This window comes from Gasterosteus aculeatus, chromosome Y (assembly GCF_964276395.1).
Source record: "Gasterosteus aculeatus chromosome Y, fGasAcu3.hap1.1, whole genome shotgun sequence".
NCBI classification, from domain to species: Eukaryota; Metazoa; Chordata; class Actinopteri; order Perciformes; family Gasterosteidae; genus Gasterosteus; species Gasterosteus aculeatus.
Genome location: NC_135709.1, coordinates 1,407,925 through 1,430,403, shown reverse-complemented (window position 1 = coordinate 1,430,403; position 22,479 = coordinate 1,407,925). Strand labels below are relative to the sequence as shown.

The 22,479-nt window shown below is 51.0% G+C and overlaps 1 protein-coding gene and 1 long non-coding RNA gene across 2 annotated transcripts; one reads left to right on the top strand and one right to left on the bottom strand.

Moving 5' to 3' along the window:
- Nucleotides 1-1,328: 1,328 nt before the first annotated feature.
- On the bottom strand, nucleotides 1,329-2,594 carry LOC144390749 (uncharacterized). Its single transcript, XR_013454590.1, has 2 exons — nucleotides 2,444-2,594; nucleotides 1,329-2,350 (listed from the first exon to the last, which is right to left on the bottom strand). It is a non-coding gene; the product is annotated as an uncharacterized LOC144390749 (long non-coding RNA).
- LOC144390748 (coactosin-like protein) lies at nucleotides 1,763-9,528 on the top strand. The gene is made up of 4 exons (XM_078097063.1): nucleotides 1,763-2,299; nucleotides 3,174-3,256; nucleotides 6,144-6,301; nucleotides 7,349-9,528. The coding sequence occupies exons 1-4, from the start codon at nucleotides 2,223-2,225 to the stop codon at nucleotides 7,457-7,459; spliced, it is 429 nt and encodes a 142-aa protein (XP_077953189.1). The 5' UTR covers nucleotides 1,763-2,222; the 3' UTR covers nucleotides 7,460-9,528.
- Nucleotides 9,529-22,479: the final 12,951 nt, after the last annotated feature.

The window sequence follows — 22,479 nt, the reverse complement described above, 5'->3', positions numbered from 1 at the left end:
ACCGGTAAGAACCACAATAAAAACAGAACCGGAGAACCTGGTTGAGCCTGTCAATCATCCCAGTGGGCACCGCGGCCCAAGAAGCGCGCCTCTGATTGGCGGAGAGCGGAGGGTCCCGCCCACAAAGCCTGTCTCCATGGTCCTAGATAAAAGGACACTAAACAAGTGAATGTCTTCCATTGCGAAGGCTGCTTTAATACTGTATTTCATTTTCTCCAAACGTCCTTAATTATTGTAGACTATGTAGTTGTGAGGGTTATAAATAAGAGCACTTGGATTGTAGGTCTTTAAATCCCTTTAAAAAAGTGGATTTGCAAACGGACACGCGCCTAATCAAAGTCAATATGTAAAATAAATGTATTTGTGTAACATTCAAAATCAAATTTGAATGGAAGCCAAATTGAAATGTAGTCACGTCAAGCGCTGGATCACTATAGAGAAACATCCAAAACATACCTGTAACCACCATGACATTGAAACGGAGAAACGCTGGTATTAATGATAAAACCCCTAGAAATGATTAACACCAGCGTGTTAAAAAAGGTTTTGAGGTGTAACCGACATCCTGTCAACATCTATCTTTTAAAACATAAACATTTATCATGTGACAGCATGAAGTACATAAAGCAAAGTAACATTGACTGCAACGTTTTACATCAAGATGCACAAAACGCGTATCGTGAAGGCCGTTGATGTGCATCGATAACGTTTCCGTTCTCATGTGAGCAGCTGCTCCCTGGAACTACTCAGATGGGCTGTTGCTGCACCAGCAGGTGGCGGAGCGGTGCAGTGGTGGAGCTCAGGCCGGGTGGTCGGTGCTGCCCCCCTCCTGCTCGGTCATTATGGAGCAGGTGGAGCTGGTGGAGGCTGCAGGTTGCGCCCGGAAGAAGGGACGACGCCTTTAGCCTCTGTGCTGACTGTACTCCATACTGTACTTTAATGTAGTACAATCTACATGCAATCCCTGCCCGGCTCACTGATTGTGGTGTGTAGATGTGTATCTGTTGTAGTAGCCAAGTACTGAGTAGCCAAATACTACATCATTCAGGGTAGTGTAGTACTGTGCTGCTTGGAATATGTGGCTGCTCGTATACTTCCAAATAATTGACCTTACAGGACAAAAGCTTGCAACTAAAATAAAACGACTAAAAGCCAAATGTGTGGATTTCAATACCTCCGCACAAGGCAAGTTGGATCCGTTAGAACAAGAAAAACCGGAAGTTGACTGTTTTGCCTTCAGAATAAAACTGACGTGTCTCACTGAAAAATAATATTATATATGCAAAGGTATTTGGCATTTTCTCGCATAAGAAAAGAACGAACTTGTTGTCCTTCCAACAATATCTGATTCCTCAAAGTGCAGCAGTTAGTTTCTGTGCATATATGACATTCTTGTAAACTAATCATTTCTTCACCTTCACCTCCATAACAGATCAAATATACAGCAAATGTAAGTAAACTAGACGTTGCTTGTGAGGTTAATGCGCTGTGATGATGAAACCTACTTCAAGAGGAATCTGAAAGTGGCAGCTGGTGTCCTCATCAAAAACACGATGTTGCTGCTTCCTCTTCTCCTTTTACAAATTATTATTAATGTCTCTTTTGGAAGGTTATTCTTTTGTTTCAGTTTAGTTTATTTAATGTAATTCAATTTAATATTTCTATCTTATTATATTGTATATAATGTGTATCTTTTTATCCTATTTTCTTCCCTGTACATGCTGCTGTGATACCAAAATTTCCCTCTCGGGGGATCAATAAAGTATCTATCGATCCATCCATTTTGAGATGAACCTTAATAAACATGTATGTGAACACACATAAAGTCACAATCGGTGAATCAGGAACCAGGAACCATTTGGCTGCAGGAATTCCCCCGTCTCTTTTTTTGTTCAGCTTTATTTTGAAAGTCCTTCCCGGAACATCGGGGTCGGAGCGTTGCGTCTGCCTTAAAGGCGGCCTCACTCCGTCCATCATCCACAAGTAGAAGGTGAACCCATCGGTCTGATCGGCCCAGCAGAGCAGCAGAGCAGCCGGTGCCGGTGCGGAGGTCGTGTGATTTTTTTTTTGGGAGCGAAGCTCTGCAGCGAGACCCGCGGACCCCCCGATGCGCATCGCCCGCCCGTGAGAGCTTCTCCTTGACGCGGTGCCAGCAGCGCTCTCCGGGTTCGGACCGACACGACGGCGACTTCCACTCTTCCCACTTCTCTCTGAGGGGGAACATGGCGACCCAAATCGACAAAGAGGCTTGCAGAGACGCTTACAACCAAGTCAGAGACGACAACACGGACGTGAACTGGTGAGTGCGCGGCACGCACGTCCCCGCGCGCCGTTAAAGGATGCGATTAATCTAGAAAAAAAAAAAAACACTTAACCTTCGGTGTCGCGCGACTAATGGAAACCCGCCAGCGAACATCCAATGCGTCGATCAATCCGTTTTTACCATCAGATCTTCGTTATAAACGTCCCTTCTGGTGAGCCGGTACCGCCCACTGCGCCTCCGCGGCGACGCGCGGAGGATCCATAAGAGGCTTTGGATAAAACGTCAACTTCTATTGCGAAACCGCGAACCGGGTGCGCGCCGAGTGGAAGACGCGCCCCCGGGGACGCGGACGGCAAGATGCGCCGCGCGTTTTAGTCACGTGAACATCCGCGTTTAACCAACACAACGTTTTAAATTGTTCGATATTTGAAAGCGCGCTGGAGCGGCGCGTCGGAGGCGCTTTGCGGCTCCCATCCTTCCGCCGGGTTCCGCCCTAAAAAGCCAACGCGCGCGCGCGCGCACGCTGGACGCAGCGCCCCGTCCCGTCCCGTCCCGTCCTCGGCTGATCCCGTCCGATCCGCGTTCTGCGCCAGCGGCCGCACGCTGCACCCGCACCAGGCCCCCGGCGGGGCAGCAGTAATTTCCTTTGTCCCGTATTCACAGAGGATAACGTTATAGTCGTGACACACGCACATGGCCGATACGCCCCCCTCCCCTCCTCACCCCCCCCCCCCCCCCCCCCATACCACCTCCACCTCGCATCGGGGGGGGTTTGCGGGGCGATCTTGTGTGCATTGCTGCAGTTTGCATAAATAACAAATAAAAAAATAAAAAAATGGGGGGGCTCGATGTGCGCCACAATGTCGCAGGTGGCGGTAAGTAACGCCGGTGGTCGTTGTGCATCCTCCAGGGCCGCGTTCAAATACGAGGGCGCCATGATCCTGCCCGCAGGGACCGGGGCGGACTACGAGGACTTTAAGAGCATGTGCACAGGTAAGCGCTGGATCTTATTGTGTGTGTGTGTGTGTGTGTGTGTGTGTGTGGACGGGGCCACGCGGCTTGACGTGGCAGGACACTAATCCCTTAAAACGCCCGGTGCTCCGTCACCCACCGGCCCCCTGAGCCCTGCAGCCGGACCGCGCCGCGTAATCTCTCCCGCAATGTCCTGTCTTTGTCTTTCACAAGACGAAGCGCTTAATCTCTCTGTGTGTTGCTCTCGTGAATCTGCTACGTGGAGCTGTGGGAACTTTAGGTTCCCCCGTCGGGTCGGCGTTCATGTTCACCTGTTGCTTCTTCTTCCAGAATAGCACCTCCATCGGGATTACATGAGTGAATTAACGCAGCAGACTTGTGGAGCCGCTTTGGTTCGTCTCAAGAAGAGAAAGGGGAGCATATAGGAAGCGTCTGGCGTGGACGCGTGCTGCTCTGCCGGGTGTGGCTCTCTGATACATTGTTGCCTCTTTTGCTGCACAAGGTCTGCTGATTTAAAATGTGGCGCCACGCAATCACTTATTTAGTCGCCGTCGTGAATTCTTCGTGGCGCCTCGGGGGAAACCCGGCGTCTCCTGAAGGCGTCCTGTCCTCCCACAATTGCTGTTCTAGTAAATATTGCATTTTGTCGTGCTGATGGCTTCAATGGGACCGTGACCTTTCCTCTAGCGCCACCAGCGGGTCAGAGTTTCGCATGTTTGCACGTCTTGTGCCCAGTTTGCACAAGAATGCTGAACTCCATTCGCGCTGACCCCGATGGACTGGGGTTCCTCCGAGGTTCTTCTAGGTCGGCTCCAAAGGTGAAGCAGGTGGTGTTTGGTTGAAATAGAACTGGTCCGTTCTGTGGGACGCGTGAATCGGACCAGCAGCTTCGCTTGCGTTCCGTCTGTCTGTCAGAACGTCGTCCGAAAACCGAGGAGCTCCTCCACCAAGGGACCCTAGATGATAAAGACCCGGTTGTCAGGATGCATCCCCCTTGGGAGATGATGACCTCACTCATGGAGAAAAGTGCAGAGTCAGCGCGGCTCGAGGAAAGACGGAACCAGGAAACAAAAGTGAGGAAGTAATGCGTTTTGAGAGTGGAGGCAAAGGGTCACCGGGTGTCGAACCTCACAGTGTCCTTCATTGCTGAACCCGATAAGACTCCTTTATGGTGGCCGCTCCGCTTTAACGTGCGGCGGCTCTGATCTGAGAACACGGCCACGGAGGAGGTCTGATAACTGCTGATAACGTAGGAACTCTGTGTGAGTCTGTGTGCAAACCGTCGTCACGCACGAGTGGCTGGAATGAGCTTCCTCATTGTGTCGTCACTGTGAAATGGGAGCAGTTTTTCGGACCGGGTCCTTTTTTTTTAAAGGATCCTCGTGGTGTTTTGACAAGTATGTTGCAGACGTTTCGTTGAGACCCAAAGGATCGACCTGTGGTGCCATCGACTCTTCGGTCCGTCGTCAATTGATTTACTCTCAGAGTTTGTGTCGTCCTGCAGGGATGTGAACTGTCACGACTTGTGGAGGCCGAATAACGGGTTCAGTCGAAGTGGTGAAAACCGAATCTTAAAAGCGTTCCTAATATCTTAAACACACTTTTCTTTTCAGTCGGCACATGAGTTGCTCAATAGTTGAGAGCACAGGAAGCTGATGGCTGAACGTCCGGTTTCAGCCGCTTGGCTGGTGACCTTTTTAGGGCTCTTTGATTTGAGAATATTATTTATGTGATGGTCGTTGTCTTTATTGTTGCGTTACAGACAAACCGCTTCTTTAATTATAATACGGGGGAGATGAAATCCAGCGTTCTTTAAACGGGAAACAAACCGACATAAATCACTTGTCTTGTGATCTTGGCGCTGCGTAGAAAATGAAACCCGGAGACTTCCTGGGTTTTGAGGGGGAACCCAAACCTCTTTAACAACGCTTTTAATTCACGCTGTTTATTTCACTTCCCAGTTTAAATGATGGCCTTGTCTCCGTCGGCCTTTTGGAGGCGTGTTCGTGTTCGTGGCTCTTTTCTTCCCCTCTGGCAGTTTTTGGCTGCGGCTTCTCTGTTCCCTTTTTACACGTGACAGAAATCCACCGAGTGCGACTCTTGTTTTAAAAAAAAAAAAGACCTTTCCAGTGAAGAGATCCGTCAAGAGTTTCCACATCCGGACATGTCAGCTGTTTATTGGTTGCAAAAACACAACGTGGCGACGGCTTTTCATTCAAACTCAAAAGGTTTCCTTAAATCGCTCGTACAAGCCACTTAAGAGCCGATGGGTTTGTCACCAGTGCAGCTTGCGAAAAGGCTCATTGTTTCAGCTGAATAGGTTCTGGCGGCCTGAGGGGGGGTTCTGGAGGCCTGAGGGGGGGTTCTGGAGGCCTGGGGGGGGGTTCTGGAGGCCTGAGGGGGAGGTCCTGGAGGCCTGAGGGGGGGTTCTGGAGGCCTGAGGGGAGGTCCTGGAGGCCTGAGGGGGGGGTTCTGGAGGCCTGAGGGGGGGTTCTGGAGGCCTGAGGGGGGGGTTCTGGAGGCCTGAGGGGGGGTCCTGGAGGCCTGAGGGGGGGGTTCTGGAGGCCTGAGGGGGGGTCCTGGAGGCCTGAGGGGGGGTCCTGGAGGTCCTGGAGGCCTGAGGGGGGGTCCTGGAGGCCTGAGGGGGGGTCCTGGAGGTCCTGGAGGCCTGAGGGGGGGTTCTGGAGGCCTGAGGGGGTGCAAGCCGGGAGAAGAAAGCGCCACAAATGTTTTGGCGTCTCATGCAGGAAATGTTCAGGTTTCAGCTGCTCGGACTCCACCGCTGCGTTTGGAACCTTAAAAAAAAAAAAAAAAACAGAACCTTTTTGTATTCATCTGCGTTCCAATGTGTGAACCTCGGCTGCACTGTTCTGATTCTCAACGCGGCCTCTTCCGTCTCCTCCCTCAGATGACGCCCGCCTGTTTGCCTTCGTGCGGATCACGATGGGGGACGCCATGAGCAAACGGGCCAAGTTCACCCTGATCACCTGGATCGGCGAGAACATCAGCGGGCTGCAGCGCGCCAAGATCAGCACCGACAAGGCGCTGGTCAAAGAGATCGTGCAGGTCAGCGGCTCGCGCGTCGTGAAGCTGTGTGGTTTTCGGTGAACGGATCGTTTGCAGAGAGTCGGACAAATGATGGTTTTTATTCAATCAAGGAATCCTCATGAAGACATTTAGCTTAGCTTAGCTTTAGTTGGGAAAGTCTTTTTTATCAACTCTTTGTTAAATGAAATGTTAAAGACACAATGCAGTGAATAATCAGCCTAATTTCAGAGAGCTATGTTAACCGCTACAGACGTGCTATCTGTTAGCTTGATAGCGACAGTCTTTTCACACATTTTGTGTTATAAATTTCCATAGCAGCTACTAGTGAATTTGTGCGGTTGGCTCATCCGAGGGAAACATGGACGCGCCTCACCGTGAAGACTAACCTCCACCCTTTGGACTAGCTTCCGAAGCGCTTATGCTAATCCCTAGCATTCACATGGCTTGAGCTAATGCTAATTACTAGCATACACATGTCCCAGCTTTTCATGTAAGAATCCAATTCACGGCGCTCTCCCTTAACGCTAATCATAACGTCACTCAAGATGCTAGCGACTAGCATTAACTAGCAGCGCTTGAGGTTAGCATAAGCTATTTCAACGGTTATAAACAATTAAATCTGGCTAAATATTCTACCAACATATACCAAGTCCTGCCGGTTACGCGGTGCTCTTCTGTAACGTTAGCATGAAGTTGTGGGAGTTAGCAAGCTAGCTAGCTAACGCGCTAAGCTAGCTAGCTAACGCGCATGGAAGTTTTAACAATTATTGTTTCTTTGTCCCCACATTGTTGTCACACCATATGTGAGCACTTTACTATTGTAAAGTGCTCACATACGCTAATTCACAACATTTAGCACGGCGCCAATATCCCAATTTAAAGTAGATCAAAGCCTAAATGAGCCAATTATTGACGATCTCTGAAGAAAAAAAAATCATGTTTGTATTTTTTGCGATCCGTATAAAAAAAAAATGCACAATATAAAAAAAAAAGGCACAATATGTTCCCATTCTGCTACGTGTGAAAAGTAACTGGATTTTCTGAACGTGTTTTTTTGTATTCCAGAACTTTGCCAAGGAGTTCATGTTCAGCGACCCGAGGGAACTGGACGCGGACAACATCCGCACAGAGCTGAAGAAGGCCGGCGGAGCCAACTACGACGCCCAGGCCGAGTAGAGCAGTGTCGTGGTCCACTGGACGGGTGGGGAGGGGGGGTGGGGTCAGGGAGGGGTGTGCCGCTGAGGGTGGAGGTTGGGCAGAGGGCGAGGGCGGGGTGGAGGCTTTACGAAAAGGGAAATGCCCGCGCAAACAAATGTGAGTTGCAGCAGGACCAGCGTAAATCTAATGCGACCCAACGCTGAACACCGGCTTAATAGAAAACTGTAGTTCCCTTATTTTTACCATTAACAGCTTCAGTAAGACAGGCGACAGCGCATTTTCCTCAAAGTCCGGGTCTCGGTGGCCCGAGGCTTGTCCAAATGACACCAACATATGAAAGGTGTGAATGAATTGGCCATCTCGTCCAGCTTACAGAGTCGTGTCGTTGCACAAATAGAGACTCCACTGAACGCGTTCCGTACAGCATGATTAGTTTATTTGCAGTGCAAATGCTCCGAAACATTAACCCTCATTGGTAAATACAACTCAGAGGCTTATTCATGCATTAATGCTAACGTTTTACCCGTACAATATGTGTTACCCCGGTGTGTGAATCCCCTAACGTGAGAAGATAAATAGCACTTTCTTGTCTTTGAGCGGAATAACAACATTAGCTTAGCATAATGGAACAAGGAACGGCTGTCCGGCGCTGACTACCAGCACTTCTGAAGCTAATGAACAAACTTTCTGTCCCGTTCCAAAACCAGCGGCGCTGCTAACTGCATTTCTAGACTGGACCAATCAAACAAAGAGGCCCCGTAAATTAAACCGCATTCAAGGCGCTGGTATGATTCTAGTTGTTTTTCTCCCATTTTCCCCCCTATGTTAAGTCTCGGTACTGAGCTAAGCTAACTGGCTGCTAGCCGTAGCGTCAGATAGGCGAGTGAGGGGGGGGGGGGGGGGGGGGGGGGGTCGACCTTCCTTCCTCGCCACTCGCGGCCCGTGCCCTCTTCCCCAGGAGGTCCGTGGTTGGCCATCGCGCTCCTCCTCATCTCAGCCGGGCGACGGGGGGGGGGGAAGTTTCCACGTGACGAGGACCAAACTTTTAGGAAGCTCTTTGTGTTTGACAGCGCAGCTCTCGGTCGCGACACACTGTACCTCCGGCAGGAGAAGATCTCCGCTCTCTAACCATGTGCTTGATGCTTTGTGGCTGCTGTGAGTAACGCCGAGTCATGTCGTCCACGTTTAGCTCCTCGTCTGCAGCCAGACTGCTGTGGTTTTGGATTGTAGCCTCAAAGTTGACCGTTGCCAACTGCAACTCACCCGTCTGTCTTCATACTTGTGCTTTGTGCTGTGAATCCCTGCTTATATTTAGTCCAAATGTGGCTTTTCTTCGTGAATGATCAATTCTGGACCTGATTGCATTGCTCTTTACTTTCCCCCTCCGCTTTTTGTTGGGCGTGATCAATGGAAGCCGTGGCAGAATCAGAGCACGCGATCTAACGGCAGGCTTTCCGCCTGTAGATATTAAGCCACAAGAACACCGACGAACAGCTGATAAATTGTCCACGGCAGCAGTTATTGTCAAATATTGAATGTTTTCCCCCCGAAGTCTCAAAAAGATCTCCCCCCCCCCCCCGGGCCGGAGATCTTTCCCTCTGGTGATTCATCTCACAATCTACCGCTCGGAGGTCCACGCCTCCTGTAACCCGCTGTGTTTGACTGCCTTAGCCTCCCGGGGAGAGAGGGGCATCATGGGAGCTGGTGAACACTACACTGTGATTGGCTGTCATGCTCGCATTGGCAGCGGGACGCGGTGAAGAGCCATTTTCCCCGTTGTAGCATCTCTTGTTTATTTGGTTTCGAGTCCTCTCTCTCCTCCCCCGTCCCTTCAAAATAAATCAATGGATGTTTTTCTTGTACCTTTTTTTTCTTTTTTTGTTTGTTATTTTTAGATCAAGTTTATTTTCTCCGAAGAGTTTTACCTTTTTTTTTATTTCATTTTTAAGAGCATTGTTGTTGCTCATTGGCAGAAGAGATTTTCAAAAAAACGAAATTATGGTTGGAAAAAAAAAAGAGGAAGAAAGAAAACTGAGTGGGCACAAGATCTGTCATTTCAAAATAAAATTGATGTTTTTTTTCCAAAAGTTGAGCGTCTTGTGTGTCTATTAAGCATTAATTCTAAACTGGTTCTTCACCATCTCATGTTATACGACGTTTTACAACCATAAAAAACCTGTTGGACCTCGTCTGTGCTTCAGCCATAATCCTCTAGAAGGGCCACAAACTTCGTTCATAACATTGACGCGTAATCCGACATCTCGGATAAGCACACGTGCACTTCTTGCCCTGCACCTCGGGGCCGTGACGGGGACTGTTTAGGACACGGAGCAGCTCAGCGTTTACCTGAGGGGTTTCCATGGTTACCGGTGCAGCGACGCGCTCTCCTGTTAGGGCATTAAATAGCTGAATACATAACTTATTTAATGTTAGTCATTCCAGAAGCAGCGTTACCGAGTTACTTATCAGCGCGCTAATGTGGTGCAGTTTGCTTCCGTGTTTTCTGCTGCGCCGACATCCCACTTCCTTCCTTTTTATGCAGTTCAATCGAGGTTTGAACGGTTGCATTAGTTGCACCCGGCAACGACAGATGTCCTTCATGCATAGTTCTGCTACAGCTGACGAACGCGTCGATGGCTTCGTGACTCGGCTGCTGGTCAGACGTGGCTTCAGTTCAGCCCGTGCGCGTGCGTGTGCACGTGCTCCGCAGTGATCCATACGGACTAATCGCCGCTTGCATAATGACGGAGCTCTGGTGTCGCTCTGTTGGGAAGTGACAGTTGACCATTGTGGGAATTAAAGATGTCATTTAGATTCATTTTCTCTTTGGGGGCATTTATAAATAATCATTTAGTTGCACGTTGCAGAAAATGAGGAAGCGTTGGTGGTCCTCAACACGACTGCACACATTTATTGGTGGATCCCGCGCAGGCCGCACACGGGAGAAGGGATGAAGCCACTCGCTCAGATCAGCATGTCAGTGTGCGTTTTTCAAACCACAAGCATGAAACAACATCAGCCCTGCTGCTGGAGCAACATCTGGTCAGTGCGGGTGGAGAGCGGACTTGTGATGAGCACTGCCAACCCGGCGAGGACCATTCCAGTGGCTCTCCTCCTGGAACATCTGGATCTGAAACGGCTCAGTGCTGTGACGTGAACCCAGCTCTTCCATCATTCAGCTACGTGCTTGTCAATGAGGCTGGTCGGACTAAAAAAAGCTTAAATAAGTCATGATGACATGATGAGATATAACTATTTGAGGAGCGTCTCTCGTGGGAAGCGTCTTCTCTCGGGGCGTGAAGGAGACACACGGGATCCGGCCTCCCTGCTGCTGTCACGCGTGTCTCCGGAGGAACCGATCGCCCACATCCAGGAAAACAATCGTCGGGCTTTGTTAAAGACGAACGTGGCGGTTGTACCTTTCACTGTTGGTCCACAGCCTCTTTACAGAGTACAAAGTCCCATTTGAATTTCCTTTCAAGCCCTTGCAGAGCCGGTGAGGTCAATGAGGTCCCTGAGGGTTCAGGCTGAAGGTTCTGGGGGGGACACTGGGTTATGGCTTCAGCACTTCGATTGGTCCCTGCAGAGCGGCACCACTCAGACCCTTCCTGCATTCCTCGGGCCGCCTCAACACGGCAGCATATTTTACAACCCACAGGGAGTCATGTGCTCTGTCCAAGCATGCGTGTGCGAGGACAAAGAGAGAAAGGCAAGAATTGTCTTTTGGACACCCGTCGTCTCCACGTGTTGGCGACGGACTTGTTTGTTTTTTCTGTCCGTGTTTAGAAGCAAAGTGCCCTCACAGTAACGGGATGATGGTAGGCTGCTTTTGGTTATTTTATATAACCAAATATAAATATGTTGTATGTAAATACAACATATTTATATAATAAATAATAAATAACAAAATATTTATAAATAAGAAATAAAAATAAACTATTTATAAATAATAAAATAAAATATGTTTATAATAAATATGTTGTATGTGAATACAACATATTTCTATAATAAATAATAAATAAAAAAATATTTATAAATAATAAACTATTTATAAATAATAAATAAAATATTTTTTTTTTATAATAAATATGTTGTATGTGCATATAAGTATGTGTGTTGGTGGATGTAGTCACAAAGTGAACTCGGGTGTCGCGTTGACACTAAACCTCTAGGTTGTTTCAGGTTATTTTACATAACCAAATATAAATATGTTGTATGTAAATACAACATATTTATATAATAAATAAAATAAAATATTTATAAATAATACAATATTTATAAATTAAAATTAAATATTTATAAATAATAAATAAAATTAAATATGTTTAGAATAAATATGTTGTATATAAATACAACATATTTATATAATTAATAAAATAAAATATGTGTATAATAAATATGCTGTATGTGAATACAACATATTTATATAATAAATAAAAAATATTTATAAATAATAAACTATTTATAAATAATAAATAAAATATTGAATATTTATAAATAATAAATGAAATAGAATTTGTTTATAATAAATATGTTGTATGTGCATATAAGTATGTGTGTTGGTGGATGTAGTCACAAAGTGCACTCGGGTGTCGCGGTGACACTAAACCTCTAGGTTGGTCTTGGCGGCGAGGACGCCCTGAATCAGCAGCAAAGACAAAGACAATCAGTTCAAGGCCAAAACGGGGGGTTGTGTCTCTGAACTGCCTGTTTATTACCTCATTTATGTGTATATGTATTTAGTCTGGACTGCAACACTGTGAGAGACGCTCTAAATGTCTAATCTAATCTGTGACATGTGCGTCTGCTCCTGTTTAAACATCTCTAATAGCCCACAAAAACAATGTTTGCCTCCAAACGCTGAAAGGCTGAAACACTTACAGCGGTAAAATCATCAGCAGTGTGAGACATTTAGTTTGGAGAACAAAAGCCTTTCAAAATGTAGTCCGTCGGTTTCCCTTCACGTTGGATCTTTGTCTGTTTGACTCATTCAGCATTTGGTTGGTCACGGCTCAGCAGGGGGCCCAGATCCAAGCAGACCAGAGTGCTGCGAGGCCGTCAGGCCTGTCAGTCAACGGTGAATCAGCTCATAACGTCTCCAAGGACGTGTTTTGGATGGGCGGACGTGATGCATTCGTTTGTAAGACCGTTTTCCTTTTGCTTTCATAAGAGTCATTGTTGCACTTTGTTTGTTGTAATGTGAATAATTTACAAGCTCTTATTACCAGCAGAAAGCTCGTCGTGGTCTTTGGCGGAGCTCCTCCCACTAATTGACCGACAGAGCTGTAATCCACCAATCGAGCTCCAGGCTTTATATTCTCCAGCCGTCCACCACAAACCCGGAACTTATGCTGCGGCTAAAACACTCACCACCTCACGTTGTGTCTCCGCCTCAGGTCCTCTGCTCCTCTGGATTCCTTTCAGCCTGCATAGTGGACTAGACCTGCTGCACCCTGCATAGTGGACTAGGCCTGCTGCAGCCTGCATAGTGGACTAGGCCTGCTGCAGCCTGCATAGTGGACTAGGCCTGCTGCACCCTGCATAGTGGACTAGGCCTGCTGCAGCCTGCATAGTGGACTAGGCCTGCTGCAGCCTGCATAGTGGACTAGGCCTGCTGCACCCTGCATAGTAGACTAGGCCTGCTGCAGCCTGCATAGTGGACTAAGCCTGCTGCAGCCTGCATAGTGGACTAACTATGCTGCAGCCTGCATAGTGGACTAGACCTGCTGCAGCCTGCATAGTGGACTAACTATGCTGCAGCCTGCATAGTGGACTAAGCCTGCTGCAGCCTGCATAGTGGACTAGACCTGCTGCAGCCTGCATAGTGGACTAAGCCTGCTGCAGCCTGCATAGTGGACTAACTATGCTGCAGCCTGCATAGTGGACTAAGCCTGCTGCAGCCTGCATAGTGGACTAAGCCTGCTGCAGCCTGCATAGTGGACTAAGCCTGCTGCAGCCTGCATAGTGGACTAGACCTGCTGCAGCCTACATAGTGGACTAAGCCTGCTGCAGCCTGCATAGTGGACTAGGCCTGCTGCAGCCTGCATAGTGGACTAGACCTGCTGCAGCCTGCATAGTGGACTAAGCCTGCTGCAGCCTGCATAGTGGACTAGGCCTGCTGCAGCCTGCATAGTGGACTAAGCCTGCTGCAGCCTGCATAGTGGACTAGGCCTGCTGCAGCCTGCATAGTGGACTAAGCCTGCTTCAGCCTGCATAGTGGACTAGGCCTGCTGCAGCCTGCATAGTGGACTAGACCTGCTGCAGCCTACATAGTGGACTAGGCCTGCTGCGGCCTGCATAGTGGACTAGGCCTGCTGCAGCCTGAATAGTGGACTAGACCTGCTGCAGCCTGCATAGTGGACTAAGCCTGATGCAGTCTGCATAGTGGACTAAGCCTGCTGCACCCTGCATAGTGGACTAGGCCTGCTGCAATCTGCATAGTGGACTAGACCTGCTGCAGCCTGCATAGTGGACTAGGCCTGCTGCACCCTGCATAGTGGACTAGGCCTGCTGCAATCTGCATAGTGGACTAGACCTGCTGCAGCTTGCATAGTGGACTAGACCTGCTGCAGCCTGCATAGTGGACTAGACCTGCTGCAGCCTGCATAGTGGACTAGACCTGCTGCAGCTTGCATAGTGGACTAAGCCTGCTGCAGCCTGCATAGTGGACTAGGCCTGCTGCAGCTTGCATAGTGGACTAAGCCTGCTGCAGCCTGCATAGTGGACTAGGCCTGCTGCAGCCTGCATAGTGGACTAAGCCTGCTGCAGCCTGCATAGTGGACTAGACCTGCTGCAGCCTACATAGTGGACTAAGCCTGCTGCAGCCTGCATAGTGGACTAGACCTGCTGCAGCCTACATAGTGGACTAGGCCTGCTGCAGCCTGCATTGTGGACTCGGCCTGCTGCAGCCTGCATAGTGGACTCGACCTGCTGCAGCCTGCATAGTGGACTCGGCCTGCTGCAGCCTGCATAGTGGACTAGACCTGCTGCAGCCTGCATAGTGGACTAGGCCTGCTGCAACCTGCATAGTGGACTAAGCCTGCTGCAGCCTGCATAGTGGACTAAGCCTGCTGCAGCCTGCATAGTGGACTAGACCTGCTGCAGCCTGCATAGTGGACTAACTATGCTGCAGCCTGCATAGTGGACTAAGCCTGCTGCAGCCTGCATAGTGGACTAAGCCTGCTGCAGCCTGCATAGTGGACTAGACCTGCTGCAGCCTGCATAGTGGACTAAGCCTGCTGCAGCCTGCATAGTGGACTAAGCCTGCTGCAGCCTGCATAGTGGACTAGACCTGCTGCAGCCTGCATAGTGGACTAAGCCTGCTGCAGCCTGCATAGTGGACTAACTATGCTGCAGCCTGCATAGTGGACTAAGCCTGCTGCAGCCTGCATAGTGGACTAACTATGCTGCAGCCTGCATAGTGGACTAAGCCTGCTGCAGCCTGCATAGTGGACTAAGCCTGCTGCAGTCTGCATAGTGGACTAGACCTGCTGCAGCCTGCATAGTGGACTAAGCCTGCTGCAGCCTGCATAGTGGACTAGACCTGCTGCAGCCTGCATAGTGGACTAAGCCTGCTGCAGCCTGCATAGTGGACTAACTATGCTGCAGCCTGCATAGTGGACTAAGCCTGCTGCAGCCTGCATAGTGGACTAAGCCTGCTGCAGCCTGCATAGTGGACTAAGCCTGCTGCAGCCTGCATAGTGGACTAAGCCTGCTGCAGCCTGCATAGTGGACTAGACCTGCTGCAGCCTACATAGTGGACTAAGCCTGCTGCAGCCTGCATAGTGGACTAGGCCTGCTGCAGCCTGCATAGTGGACTAGACCTGCTGCAGCCTGCATAGTGGACTAAGCCTGCTGCAGCCTGCATAGTGGACTAGGCCTGCTGCAGCCTGCATAGTGGACTAGACCTGCTGCAGCCTACATAGTGGACTAGGCCTGCTGCAGCCTGCATAGTGGACTAGGCCTGCTGCAGCCTGCATAGTGGACTAGACCTGCTGCAGCCTGCATAGTGGACTAGGCCTGTTGCAGCCTGCATAGTGGACTAGGCCTGCTGCAGCCTGCATAGTGGACTAGACCTGCTGCAGCCTGCATAGTGGACTAGGCCTGCTGCGGCCTGCATAGTGGACTAGGCCTGCTGCAGCCTGAATAGTGGACTAGACCTGCTGCAGCCTGCATAGTGGACTAAGCCTGATGCAGTCTGCATAGTGGACTAAGCCTGCTGCACCCTGCATAGTGGACTAGGCCTGCTGCAATCTGCATAGTGGACTAGACCTGCTGCAGCCTGCATAGTGGACTAGGCCTGCTGCATCCTGCATAGTGGACTAGGCCTGCTGCAATCTGCATAGTGGACTAGACCTGCTGCAGCTTGCATAGTGGACTAGACCTGCTGCAGCCTGCATAGTGGACTAGACCTGCTGCAGCCTGCATAGTGGACTAGACCTGCTGCAGCTTGCATAGTGGACTAAGCCTGCTGCAGCCTGCATAGTGGACTAGGCCTGCTGCAGCTTGCATAGTGGACTAAGCCTGCTGCAGCCTGCATAGTGGACTAGGCCTGCTGCAGCCTGCATAGTGGACTAAGCCTGCTGCAGCCTGCATAGTGGACTAGACCTGCTGCAGCCTACATAGTGGACTAAGCCTGCTGCAGCCTGCATAGTGGACTAGACCTGCTGCAGCCTACATAGTGGACTAGGCCTGCTGCAGCCTGCATTGTGGACTCGGCCTGCTGCAGCCTGCATAGTGGACTCGACCTGCTGCAGCCTGCATAGTGGACTCGGCCTGCTGCAGCCTGCATAGTGGACTAGACCTGCTGCAGCCTGCATAGTGGACTAGGCCTGCTGCAACCTGCATAGTGGACTAAGCCTGCTGCAGCCTGCATAGTGGACTAAGCCTGCTGCAGTCTGCATAGTGGACTAGACCTGCTGCAGCCTGCATAGTGGACTAACTATGCTGCAGCCTGCATAGTGGACTAAGCCTGCTGCAGCCTGCATAGTGGACTAAGCCTGCTGCAGCCTGCATAGTGGACTAGACCTGCTGCAGCCTGCATAGTGGACTAAGCCTGCTGCAGCCTGCATAGTGGACTAAGCCTGCTGCAGCCTGCATAGTGGACTAGACCTGCTGCAGCCTGCATAGTGGACTAAGCCTGCTGCAGCCTGCATAGTGGACTAACTATGCTGCAGCCTGCATAGTGGACTAAGCCTGCTGCAGCCTGCATAGTGGACTAACTATGCTGCAGCCTGCATAGTGGACTAAGCCTGCTGCAGCCTGCATAGTGGACTAAGCCTGCTGCAGCCTGCATAGTGGACTAACTATGCTGCAGCCTGCATAGTGGACTAAGCCTGCTGCAGTCTGCATAGTGGACTAGACCTGCTGCAGCCTGCATAGTGGACTAAGCCTGCTGCAGCCTGCATAGTGGACTAAGCCTGCTGCAGTCTGCATAGTGGACTAGACCTGCTGCAGCCTGCATAGTGGACTAAGCCTGCTGCAGCCTGCATAGTGGACTAGACCTGCTGCAGCCTGCATAGTGGACTAAGCCTGCTGCAGCCTGCATAGTGGACTAACTATGCTGCAGCCTGCATAGTGGACTAAGCCTGCTGCAGCCTGCATAGTGGACTAAGCCTGCTGCAGCCTGCATAGTGGACTAAGCCTGCTGCAGCCTGCATAGTGGACTAAGCCTGCTGCAGCCTGCATAGTGGACTAGACCTGCTGCAGCCTACATAGTGGACTAAGCCTGCTGCAGCCTGCATAGTGGACTAGGCCTGCTGCAGCCTGCATAGTGGACTAGACCTGCTGCAGCCTGCATAGTGGACTAAGCCTGCTGCAGCCTGCATAGTGGACTAGGCCTGCTGCAGCCTGCATAGTGGACTAGACCTGCTGCAGCCTGCATAGTGGACTAGACCTGCTGCAGCCTACATAGTGGACTAGGCCTGCTGCAGCCTGCATAGTGGACTAGGCCTGCTGCAGCCTGCATAGTGGACTAGACCTGCTGCAGCCTGCATAGTGGACTAGGCCTGTTGCAGCCTGCATAGTGGACTAGGCCTGCTGCAGCCTGCATAGTGGACTAGACCTGCTGCAGCCTGCATAGTGGACTAGGCCTGCTGCGGCCTGCATAGTGGACTAGGCCTGCTGCAGCCTGAATAGTGGACTAGACCTGCTGCAGCCTGCATAGTGGACTAAGCCTGATGCAGTCTGCATAGTGGACTAAGCCTGCTGCACCCTGCATAGTGGACTAGGCCTGCTGCAATCTGCATAGTGGACTAGACCTGCTGCAGCCTGCATAGTGGACTAGGCCTGCTGCATCCTGCATAGTGGACTAGGCCTGCTGCAATCTGCATAGTGGACTAGACCTGCTGCAGCTTGCATAGTGGACTAGACCTGCTGCAGCCTGCATAGTGGACTAGACCTGCTGCAGCCTGCATAGTGGACTAGACCTGCTGCAGCTTGCATAGTGGACTAAGCCTGCTGCAGCCTGCATAGTGGACTAGGCCTGCTGCAGCTTGCATAGTGGACTAAGCCTGCTGCAGCCTGCATAGTGGACTAGGCCTGCTGCAGCCTGCATAGTGGACTAAGCCTGCTGCAGCCTGCATAGTGGACTAGACCTGCTGCAGCCTACATAGTGGACTAAGCCTGCTGCAGCCTGCATAGTGGACTAGACCTGCTGCAGCCTACATAGTGGACTAGGCCTGCTGCAGCCTGCATTGTGGACTCGGCCTGCTGCAGCCTGCATAGTGGACTCGACCTGCTGCAGCCTGCATAGTGGACTCGGCCTGCTGCAGCCTGCATAGTGGACTAGACCTGCTGCAGCCTGCATAGTGGACTAGGCCTGCTGCAACCTGCATAGTGGACTAAGCCTGCTGCAGCCTGCATAGTGGACTAAGCCTGCTGCAGTCTGCATAGTGGACTAGACCTGCTGCAGCCTGCATAGTGGACTAACTATGCTGCAGCCTGCATAGTGGACTAAGCCTGCTGCAGCCTGCATAGTGGACTAAGCCTGCTGCAGCCTGCATAGTGGACTAGACCTGCTGCAGCCTGCATAGTGGACTAAGCCTGCTGCAGCCTGCATAGTGGACTAAGCCTGCTGCAGCCTGCATAGTGGACTAGACCTGCTGCAGCCTGCATAGTGGACTAAGCCTGCTGCAGCCTGCATAGTGGACTAACTATGCTGCAGCCTGCATAGTGGACTAAGCCTGCTGCAGCCTGCATAGTGGACTAACTATGCTGCAGCCTGCATAGTGGACTAAGCCTGCTGCAGCCTGCATAGTGGACTAACTATGCTGCAGCCTGCATAGTGGACTAAGCCTGCTGCAGCCTGCATAGTGGACTAAGCCTGCTGCAGTCTGCATAGTGGACTAGACCTGCTGCAGCCTGCATAGTGGACTAGACCTGCTGCAGCCTGCATAGTGGACTAAGCCTGCTGCAGCCTGCATAGTGGACTAACTATGCTGCAGCCTGCATAGTGGACTAAGCCTGCTGCAGCCTGCATAGTGGACTAAGCCTGCTGCAGCCTGCATAGTGGACTAAGCCTGCTGCATCTTGCCCAACGTCCCTCCAGCCAGCTCACATCCTTCCACCTCTTGGTTCTTTACAACAAAGACGAAGCGTTGCTGCTCTGCTCTGTGGTCCAGCACCACATGACGTAGTTACTAGAAATAGGTCCCGTTGTCTCGTCTTGGGGTGCAGGACCGGCACGACTTACTTCAATGGGAGTGAAATGTAAATTGCAAAGGTTTTGGGGGCCACCCTGAGACGTGAAGAGGGAGAGAGGGGGAGATCATGTGTGGCGGGTGGACGAAGGGCTGTCGGGGGGGGGTTCGGGGTCTCTCTGTTCAGACGCTTGCCGGCCATGTGACAAGGGGGGGCGGGCAGGGGGCCCTCCTGCACACAGGAGCCATTGTTGGTCACTAACGAGCCGGGGGCCACTTCACTCCCCCGCCCCAAACGAGCATCTTGCTCAGCGAGTTTGCGACAGTGGGGCGTCTGTCTGATGCGATGTCACTTGTGTTACTACTGATGACCCCCCCCCCCCCTCTTATTTAAAGACGTCATCTGTGTTGCTTCATTTTTTTGTGCAGAGTTCTGACTCGGCACAGTGAACGGAACGGGAACACCGTTGCATCATGTGCGGCGTTGGCGACGACAGTGGCGTTTGTTTCCGAGGCCAGTTGTCGCCTGTCGGAGCCGATGCCCCTGTGTGCGTCTCACACAAACGCTGCGCTTCCTTCTCTCCCCATTTAACTTACACGACGCACCGCGAATCCATTTGCCGCTGAAGCGTTTAATCAAACTATAACTCTCGGCTCCGCACGGATCAGCGAAACCCGGTTAGATGGTCATTCATTTATTTAACCTTCTGCATCCAAAGGTCGAACCGCTTCCGCGTTTCTGTACGGACATTTATGACGAGAATGAAGGACTGGAACTGTGAGTTTGTTATTTCCCTGTTTCTATTTACGGTTGTTTAACCCCTTTTTGCTGCGATCTCGTTCTTCTGGTCTCCTTGTGTCTCCTTGTGGTCTCCTTGTGTCTCCTTGTGGTCTCCTTGTGTCTCATTGTGTCTCCTTGTGTCTCCTTGTGTCTCATTGTGTCTCCTTGTGGTCTCCTTGTGTCTTCTTGTGGTCTCCTTGTGTCTCCTTGTGGTCTCATTGTGTCTCCTTGTGTCTCCTTGTGGTCTCCTTGTGTCTCCTCGTGTCTCCTTGTGGTCTCCTTGTGTCTCCTTGTGTCTCCTTGTGGTCTCCTTGTGTCTCCTTGTGTCTCCTTGTGGTCTCATTGTGTCTCCTCGTGTCTCCTTGTGGTCTCCTTGTGTCTCCTTGTGTCTCCTTGTGGTCTCCTTGTGTCTCCTCGTGTTATCTTTCTCGTCGTTGTCCATCCTTCATCCGCGTCTGCTGGCGAGGACGTCACAGCGTGGGTTTTGTTGTGTAGTGTCCGGCCTCTCGTGTCCCCGGGTTGACTTCCTGCTTCCTGCCCTGGTGTGTTTTCCTCATCACGTGCCACATCCCCCCCCCGCTGTTGTCTCTGGCGTTTTCCCTCCGACCTTCACTGGCGTGCAGAGACTTGTCCTGGCCGTGTGCTTGTTGCTCCCAAACGATGCGCTTTGTTTCCTTTTAGGTCGCACTTGTGCGTTTTGATGAGACGACTCCGCCACCTTAACTAGCCGGTGCACGGACGCCGATCGCGGGGAGATTGATTTGTTGTGCTGAGACACGTTTAACGGCCGCTGGCGGCCTGACGCAAGTCGTCACTGGTGCAACGCGGCGCCTTAAGACACGATCGGTTTGCGTTTGCGGCTCATGCAGCATTCGTACGTCTGTGCAAACGACCTCCAGATTCGAGAAGGTCTCGTTGTCACCTGAAGCAGGTGCTCTGGTACTTGGCGGACGTACCCGGGGGGGGGTACTGCTGCAGATGTAACAGCACGGGACGCGTCACCCACTGAACGCGCTGCTGCTGCAGGTACGTCAGAGGATACGGCCAACGTGTCTCGCTGGCGTCCGATTGGTTGAATCATGTGTGACGTCTCACCTGCTGCACAGAGACGCAGAGGAAGAGGAGCTGCGAAGACGAGGAGATGAACACACGCAGTGCGTTTATTAAAACAGTACATATCGTGTGGCTCAGCTGACCCGGACGGACCACCAGTTGGTTCTTTGTGTTTGTGTGTTTGCGTCGGGTTGATTATATTGTTGCACACTCACGCAAATATTTCCAGTTGCCAAATATTACACGAGAACGTTCTTACAATTAGTGGGTTAAGAAGCTTAATGAGATTACGTTTCTTGCAGCCAATACTTCTTGCATCAAGTGTCACCAGCGGTTTGTTGTTCGCAAGTCTAGACATTCAAGTCCAAGGTTGAGTCGGGTCCCGGGTCTGGTCCCGGGTCAGGACCGGCAGGTCCTGGTTCTCCTCACAGTTTACGTCCCAAATCAGTATTTACAAAGTGATGTCCGCAGTGATTGGTGGTAAAGTCAATCGAGTAACCTCCAGTCACCAGATGCGTGACTGCAGCGTGTTTTCCTGTGTCTCACGAGATCGGCCTCTGCGCGCCGGGACGTCGCTCGGCTAAGAACCGTGTCCACTTTAAACGACGCCCGCCCCGTTTGACTTCCTCCGGGAGACGCGTGCAGAGCGACCCACATGTAAGAACGACCTTTGACCTTCACCCGCTGGACGGAGAACACAGACAAAACGGAGAAAGCGCAAGTGAGCTACAATTACCCCAGAGAAGCATTTCCTAAAGCGCACGAGAAGACTTTGAAGGCCTCGCCGAGTCTACGTGCGGCGTGTGGCTTTTTTTTTTTTTTTTTTCTCTCTCTCTCTCTCTTCTTTTCAAACGTGGCATTCAAATAGCGTATTTCCTGTGCAGCGGCGACAGCAGCGAGCCCTTTTACCATATAGGGATGCAGCCGAGAGGAGGCCCCGGCAGGCGAAGGGAAGAGAAAAGAAGAACCGGCGAGTCCCGGCACGCACGCCGCGATCAAGACAGGGCTCCGTTTTATTGAGACCTGTGAGCAACACGCAAAACCCCCGTGTGCGCCGTCCGGTTCACTGACAAATGGAGAAATGAAAGCAGCAAAGAGAAGCAGCCAGATGGAGACTAAACGGGTCTGAGCTTCACCTTTTTACAACTGTACACTCAATATATATATAAAGTTTCCGGGCATTTGGAACTTGCGTCCTTTGCGTCTCAGCTTTCAGAGAGTTTCAGACTCTGAAGGAACAAGTAGCCAAAACATAAGCCAGAGTCTACAGGTCTAATGATCAACATGGTTGCCATGCCCACAGTAGGTAGTGCTCTCTTTATGTGGGCCGACAGGCTACAAGGTCAAATGTCACCCAGATGTCAACTTTGGGAACTTGTGCAGTAGACGCACGCCGGACGACTCGGAAAACCATCGTCTGGCTGTTTTGTCTTCTCGTTCATCTATCGGTATCCTGTTTGCGCGTCACCTTCACCTTCCACCGTCTCACCAACGTCAGCGCATCCACTGTCCTACAGGACCTCATTGCAATGCAACACACCCACGGGGGGGGGGGGGTGGGGGGG